General features: G+C 35.1%; 1 protein-coding gene across 1 annotated transcript; it reads right to left on the bottom strand.

Moving 5' to 3' along the window:
* Positions 1-415: 415 nt before the first annotated feature.
* LOC111367877 (probable inactive receptor kinase At5g67200) lies at positions 416-4,960 on the bottom strand. The gene is made up of 2 exons (XM_022988963.1): positions 3,324-4,960; positions 416-1,184 (listed from the first exon to the last, which is right to left on the bottom strand). The coding sequence occupies exons 1-2, from the start codon at positions 4,774-4,776 to the stop codon at positions 637-639; spliced, it is 2,001 nt and encodes a 666-aa protein (XP_022844731.1). The 5' UTR covers positions 4,777-4,960; the 3' UTR covers positions 416-636.
* Positions 4,961-8,439: the final 3,479 nt, after the last annotated feature.

Below are 8,439 nucleotides of genomic sequence, written 5' to 3'. Positions count from 1 at the left end.
AATATTTGTTTTCAACGTGCTTGCTTGAAGTCGAGAAATTGCCCAAGATGGTATCCCTTGTGCAAAATAATAGAGTTAATTGTTCCAATGGTCATTGAACTTAGGTCCATGTCTTGACTGATTACTGAAATTTAAAATGTCGAATTTTGATCACTGAACTTAAATCGATGTCTTCAATTGCTCATTGAAATTTAAAATATCTAGTTTTGCCACTACTGAACTTTGAAATATGCCATACATTATTCACTAACTTATTTATTGAAATTTGAAAGACATCGAGTTTACAGTGAGTAATATACAGCATTTTTAAAAGTTCAGTGAGTAATGAACAATATTTTTCAAAGTTCAGTGGACAAAATTCGACATTTTAAATTTCAATGAACAATCGATAACATGGACCTAAGTTCAATGACTATTGAAACAATTAACTCAAAATAATATGCAATGATAACAGTTTAATTAGGCGGACAAGCCTCGTACATTTCATGAATTTTGAAAATTTGCAAGGCAGCTCGTGATTGGATCTGCTCGAAATCACAAGCCTGGAGTACAGAATCGATCACTAACCTCGGTTCTACAAAAATATACAGAAAATTTTCTTAGTGGGTTTTGAAATTTGATTCAGGAGAATCCATTCTACGAATCCCTCGTGGTATCATCCATTATCTCCTTTATATTTGTAATCATCTTCAATACTTGCCACATTGTTGGCCTTTGCTCAGGCGAAGTCAAGCTACAAATGCTAGCCACCTCGACCAGCATTCTGAGTCGAGTGTCATCTTCGGTATCATCTCCTCTCATTGCTCTAACCCAATCTGGCATATCGGGAGGGGCGAGGAATGGATGCTGCGCTGGTGGCTTTCCAGTTAAAAGTTCTAGTAAGAGGATGCCAAAAGCATATACATCAGACTTGGTTGTGGCTCGATTTGAAGATTTGCGTATTTCAGGGGCCTTATAGCCTGCAGAATCAGGATTCTCGTCTGAGGACGTGTCTGCAAGAGTGGCGAGACAATAGTCTGTGACGCAGGCCTCAAAATCGGATCCCAATAAAACATTGGTCGATTTGAGATTTCCATGAACGAATTTCGATGCTTGATGGATATAGGCTAGTCCTTGAGCTACATCTTCTGCTATCTTCAAACAGGATGTCCAATGAAGCGGCTTTGCACGATTTGATCTTGAACCTAAAAGGCACATTTTAAAGGAGCTATTAGAAATAAAATACTGAAAGGATTCTCGTTATGACACCAAGAGATGTTGAAAAGTTGAGCTCAATATTTGCCATTCAAAGAACTTAAGAAAGGAATCTACATGATCACATCATTATAGTTTTCCTACACAAGAATGATAATATTAACACTGCATATCCATATGACTTTCCAAGTACATTCAATAACTCGTTTCAAACGAGAATTAATCTGCATGTACATTCTTTGTGTACATCTTCGATGACATTCCAATAGGTGTCAAAATCAAGATCATTAATTGTTTTAAGTGTTGGACAAATCAGTGGTACAATTGTGTACCACACAGTGAAATGGATACCAAATGTCAACCAGAATGCAAGTGGAGCAAAACCATTCAAACAACTGACATATCTCGTGAAATGTGACATGAAAAGCATCGAATTGTTGGCAAAAAAATTGGTTTTCACTCTACAAACACCTTCACACTAGATCAAATTTTGTTTTTTCTTTTTAAAATTCCAAGTTGCTTGCATAGTGTATAGCAAGGAGAGACAGATGATGAGAGGAGAAGGGAAATGTGAAATCAGAGTAGGAAATTGCAATTCCAGTATCAGAAGTTGAGACGGTTTATTGGAACAGCAGGTACATTTGGCATTTCAAGATTTTAAGGAAATTGCTATAGCATGGTTGAAATTTGCTGTAACAAAATTGTAAACCATTATTGAACTTGTATCATTCCAAAAGGTAATTTCCCAAAAGAAAGCATCACTGTGCACTAGGTTTAAGATCACAACACTGTTGCTAATTTTTAAAATGATGCAATTGCAACACTATGTACGATTGTCGAATTACAGCACGAGAAGTTTGTTATCCACAATATTATATTCAGCACAAAAAGTAGCGGTAACAGCTAATTGCAATTACTACAAAATATGATTATCGAGTCAAAGCAAAAGAAGTTCTTTCAGATGGTATTCTGTTAAAAAAATAGGAAATGTCATGAATGTGAAAGAATATGTCGAATAATCAGGATCTGAATAGAAAATTTATATCTTACTGATTACTCCCAATTTTAGCTGGCATCAAACATTAAAAAAAGATACTTTATTTTCCTTGTTTACTAGAGTTTCCCTACTCTTTTCTTTAGTCTCCTTTGGCGTATCTGGAAATACTTTCTGATACAGCATGTCAAAAGCAAATTTGTGACATCCAACTAAATAATAAGTTAAAAAATCTGCTACAATTAGTATTATATACATAGAAAGAAGTGAAGGTAGGCAGCCCAAGGGAGATGTAATGAAAAAGGTAAATATCTTTCTCTTTTGATCTAACCATAAAGAACTATAAAAAATTAAAAAGCTATTCGTTCTCGTGGCCCCCCAGCCTGTGCCACGATAGGCTGCATTTTCATATGTCTGTGCTGGACCTTGTCTCATAGACAGATCAGTACAGCCACTCCCAAAATTGTTGCATCTCTATCTAGGCAACCCGATTCGGGCCAGTTCTATATACTATTCCTACTTATGTCATGACTGATGCAATGCTGACTCCGTTTATTCAAAAATCAACATGGTGGGAACCTAAATTAACAAGTATAATGACATATAACCTTTTAGACCCTACAAAAGCAAAGCATGTTACTCTTATGGTGTCAAACAATACCACATCAATTTTGACTCTGTGTCAACACCACCATTGTCAGCATTAGCCAGTGGAACCCATTTTCCAATCACAGCAAGAAAAGGCTCTACAAGACCAATTGAACAACTAGAATACAGCAGCTCCATACACACACAGAAAAAATTCTTTAGCCCACCCTCACCATAATCCATCTCAATTCCAATGGTCCACTACTCTCTATCAAGCTTCAGCAAGACTGTGAAAGGAAAAATACCCTACTCAAAAATTCTTGAAGAAGATGCAAGGTCCTATTATCAGAGTTCAAAAGCTCAAATGAACAATTGGATCAAGTTTGTGTTCTACATCTCACATGGCACTTAAATATGAAAATATCAGTCTTAGAGTACTACTCTTAGCAATGCTACCTAATCTAAGTTCAATAAGTCGAATTAAAGAAATAAACAAACAAAATAAAATTCTCAATTTGTGATATAAGTGAAGAGTTAGAGCGGTAACCATGAATTAGATTGAAGAGGCTGCCATTAGGCTGATAATCGAAAATGATCAACCTTTCTTGTTTAGCCTGAAAATAAGCTCTAATAGGAACCAAATTGGGATGCCTCAATACACCAACAGCCTCCATCTGCTGCTCAAATGCTTCAGCACTTGTAATGGCAGTCTTACATGCATCCAATCTCTTGACAGAGACTACCAAATTAGTGCCCATTGCGGCTTTATAAGTTGTCCCAATTGTACCCCTTCCAAGCAATTCGGCTGATGCCCTCATTAACTGTTTCAAAGTGTATGATTCTTCTTCCCCAGAACAAAATATTAAGCTCCCATTTTTTGCTATTCTTGGTTTCTCTGGACTTTTCATCTTCTTTATTTCACATTCAGCATTTACACTTTCATCTTGAACTGAAAAAGAAGAAGTGTCTCTTTGACCTTTATTGTCTGTAGTTGCATCAGCATAATATTCTTCTTCTTTTGCTTCAATTTCTGCTCTCTCTTCTTTCCGCTTCTTGATTAGAGCAAAGAGGCACAAAACTGCTGCTGTTAGGATCAAAGCTCCAGTAACAAAGCCTAAGACTACTCCAACTTTCTTGTGATGCTTCATTTGAGACGAAGGTGAAAGGGCAGTTAATCCTTGCTGTGACTGAGCATTCTGGAGTAGCGGTCTAGGCGGTGAAGCTGCGGCGGCTCCACCACCTGAAGTCACGTTAAAGAACGGCGAAGGGGGACATGGTTTGTTGATATTCTCACCGCAGAGATTGGGATTGTCCGAAAATGAATGTATCTTGAACTTTTTGAGGGTAGGGGTAACAGGTATAGGACCGGTAAGGTTATTGTTCGATACGTTTAAGACCTTCAACGTAGTTTGATTTAGTGGAGGAAAGGAGCCATAAAACCGGTTGGAATCAAGGCGGAGATAACTCAATCGGTCCAAAACCGTCAGGGTTTCCGGCAGCAAACCGGTAAAATTGTTGTGAGACAAATCAATAATCAAAATCCGGTGATGGGACAAAAGGGAGATAGGAAATGTTCCTGAAAAATAGTTATTATCAAGAAACAAACTTTCCAGGTTGATTAATGAGGAAAAATCCGGTAGGGGGCCAGTAAGCGAGTTGTTTTTCAGACTCAGAACTCGGAGCTGGTCGAGACGAGTGAGGCTGGCGGCGGGGAAGGTGCCTCGGAGGCCAAAACCCTGCACATTGTAACGTACTACACGACCTTGAGCACATTTGACGCCTTGCCATGTACAGTAATCAAATCGTTCGTTAATGGTGTAGAGAAGCTTATTGTCAAGGTCAGCTTTGGACTCGAAAGAGAGGAGCGAAACTGCGTCAGGTGAAAGGGAAGCAAGTGCGTTAAGATCAGTGCCATCGCCATCGCCACTGCTTCTGGTGGTGGTGGCGGTGGTTCGTCCAAGAATCAAAACTAGTAAGAAAAAACGAAAGAATTGCACCATTGTTAGAAAGAGAGAAAGTGGCAACAATTGGGGCTTGTTTTTTGTTTCATTCGAGGGAAAATGGGCTGTTTTCGGCGGAGGCACTGGCGGAGGAGGTGTGTGGGGGCATTTGGGAAGAAATGCGAAGCAGCTGGCAGCTAGCAGAGAACGCGGGTCAATTGTCACGTGAAAGTGAAGAAATTTTTTTGGGGAAATCAGTGTTTTGTGTGGTGTGTTCTACTTCTACATCTACTGGTTCGTGATGTGTACGTACTTACATTTTGCAGATGCTATACTTTTATGTTTTTATATTTTTATTTTAATTCTTCTTTAGCTCCCGCTACAAAAAATTTTAGGGATATTTTAAACATACCCATAAAGTTTAGGGACTTTAATTAATTTTTCTAATCTGTCAGTTTTGTCAATGGTGCTTTCAAGTCTCAACGTGGTACCTTAACTTTGAAGTAAGTCAAATAAAACTGAGATAAACATCAAAATTTATCAATTAGTCTTATGCAACTAATTGATTTAAGGGGCTGTTTGGGTCCCATTTTTTCACCCAAAAAATTGATTTTTTGACCATTATTTCAGCCATCATATTTGACTTCTTCTCTCATAGGTGGACCCCACTTTTCTCCTAATGGTCAAAAAATCAATTCTCAAAATCACTCCCAAACAGGCTCTAAATAAAATTAGATTCCTAATAAATTTTGATAAAAATTGATTAAATGTGTATTGAAAGATTAATAAAAATTGTAAATCTCATTAAAAGGTATGATTAAAAACGAGTTTGAAAAAAAAATGAATTTTAAAAAATAGAGACCAAACAAAAGAGTGAATGAGCGTGTTTGTAGTTTGGGGGTATTGGTCTCTGTGATATGTGCTTTTGTGATAAAACTGGAGCTCTTCAACTTGGTGATTGTTTTAATATTAAGGGCCATTTTGACAGGATTTTTGAAAATAAAAAATTTGAGTGTAAGAATTTGTTTTTTAAAATGTATGGATAACTTCTGTAAATGCTTTGTTAGGTTAGAAGAATATTTCGAGGACATTGGTCTAAAGTAACTTCATTAGGGACTCTTCTACAAAAAGTCCTGCCAAAATATAGCTATAATTCATTCTTGCTACATCTTTAGCAAAATGGTGGGACTCAGTCTAAGGCTTTTTAGTGTTTTCCAAATTTCTTTTCTCATTACAAAACTTTAAAGTCTTCAACGCTGCTTTATTTTAATTGGCTCGTAATTCTGTTAAATAAGGAATAAAACTGAAAATATGAAACTTGAAAGATCACTTTGAGTCAAAACAGTGTAAAGGAAACATTTGAACAAACATTAAAAAGCATTAATGAATTAGACTTTTGCCCTTTTTTTATCATTTTCCTGGGGTCGATTGTTGTTATCTTGGAGAATGAAGCAGGATTATTGCTTATAAACTTTTGATATTTGAAACAACTTTTGACACAGTAGAGTGTAAAAATATAGTCTTGATTTAAATTAAAATCAATAATTAATTTTAATTACATATTTTATCGTATTCAAAACTTTTTAACGACTATTTTATCGAGATCTACTAAAAGTCTAATTTTAATCTATACCAAAGAAGGACATAATTTCAAAAAATGAAAAAAAAAAAAAAAAAGGCTTCTATTATCTAACTACTTATAGAAAGATAAATAAAATTCACTGTACTTACAATGGTGTTCGGGACTTCTACTGTAGCTAAACAGTGATTTCACTGTAGATATCAACCATACCCATTTTTTCTTATTCAAAAGGACAGTGAAGCCATTTCCCCACGCAAATCCAGACACAAGCTTTCTTTTTCTTCATCATCATCATTTTCTTCTCTCACTTCTTCAATTTTTCTCTCGTTTTTTCTGTGATTAATCTTTTCGTGCAAAATTCTCGTGAATAGAGAGGTAAATCCTGGCATGCCGTTTTTCTCAAATTATGATTTTGTTTATTCAAGATTCTACGTGCAAAATTTTTTATTTCGAGTAAATAGAGAGATATATCCTCGGTTTTATCTGATAATTATAATTTTGTTTATTCGATTCATAATTTTGAATTTTTGTGTGAATAGAGAGCTATATTCTTGGTTTAATGTAAATTAAAATGCTTATTAACTTGTTAATTCATTTATGTCTCTTGTGTATCTTATGCATTAGCAATCTTGACAGAAACCGTGAAGTATGGCTTCTTGTAGCAATTTTGGTGCTGTGATTAATCTCTTCGTGCAAAATTCTCGTGAATAAAGAGGTAAATCCTAGCATGCCATTTTTTTTCAGATTATGATTTTGTTTATTCAAGATTCTACGTGCAAGATTCTTGATTTCGAGTGAATAGAGACGTATATCCTCGATTTTATCTGATAATTATAATGTTGTTTATTCGATTCACAATTTTGGATTTTTGTGTGAATAGAGATGTATATTCTTGGTTTAATGTAAATTAAAATGTTTATTAGCTTGTTAATTCATTTATGTCTCTTGTGTATCTCATGCATTAGCAATCTTGGCAGAAATCGTGAAGTATCGCTTCTTGTAGCAATCTTGGTGCGGAGACTTTTTGGGTTTTAACACTGAATAATTTTGAAGGTATGAGCTTATCTTATCTTAATCCCTAAAATTACGTGTTAGATGTTTGAGTTTTCGTCATTTCATAAATTTTGGGTGTATGGGTTTTGTTTGTTGATGATTGTTCCGATGATGCCGTGAATAGACTTTTGATATGTGCTGCAGAAAAGAAGTTTTGAATTTTAATTTTTTTTTTTTAGAGTCAACTATGGAAAAAATCTGTCTTTTTATTTATTTTCAAATTTTTTTTTATTGGGACTCTTGATATGGTATTCATACTTTATGCATATTAAGAATGTGTGTATTTTCAGTTTGTATAGGCCTTTTTATATTGAATTTTTGGCCATGAGATCAACAGAAAATAGAGAGGAAAAAAAAAAGAAAAAGAAATATAGATTAATTCTTTAGGCTATGGTTTGGCACCTGAAGCAGGAAAATGTATGACTAAAGAAATTAGCAAGAAATCGATGAATGATTAGGTTAAGCATATAAGTTTGGTGAAAATGATTGAATTGCTCCAAGTATAAGGGGTTTTGTTATTTTAGTTAATATTTGCAAATGATTTCTATTAAGTTTTTAGCTATAAATTTAAGCAGAATATAGTAAGGTGATTGGGTAGACCATTTGAATCTCTATCTATACCTATAGAATTCCTGTTGCTAAACTTTCTGGTAGTAATTAATTAAAAATGAGCCACCAGCACAATATGATTATATATTGCGTATTTTTTCTCAATGTTGATGGTTGTACATTTCATTTTTTAGGAAGTTATTTCTACTTTTCATCCCTTGCTTATATAAATAAATATTCTCATTTTTGCTGAATTTTGGTGATATTAGTTCTCTTAATCACTTTGAGCATGCAAACACTTAGAACCCGTTAAGTATGACTTCTTCCAGCAATCTTGGTGCAGAGCCCCCGCACAGAATTGATGTGAAGTCCCCGCACAGACTGTGCAGGGACTTCCCCGCACGGAATTGGTGCGGACTCCGCACGATTGCGTGCGAACACTCATAAAATTATAAATTATCTTTTACTTATATTCCCACAATTTTAAATCTAATTTTTACTAATTGCCAGAGAAAATTCATGTTAAAGAATTTAATTCA

Source organism: Olea europaea, chromosome 18 (assembly GCF_002742605.1).
Source record: "Olea europaea var. sylvestris chromosome 18, O_europaea_v1, whole genome shotgun sequence".
Taxonomy (NCBI): domain Eukaryota; kingdom Viridiplantae; phylum Streptophyta; class Magnoliopsida; order Lamiales; family Oleaceae; genus Olea; species Olea europaea.
Note: the sequence above shows the minus strand (reverse complement) of the source record. Positions and strands in the feature narration are given on the sequence as shown.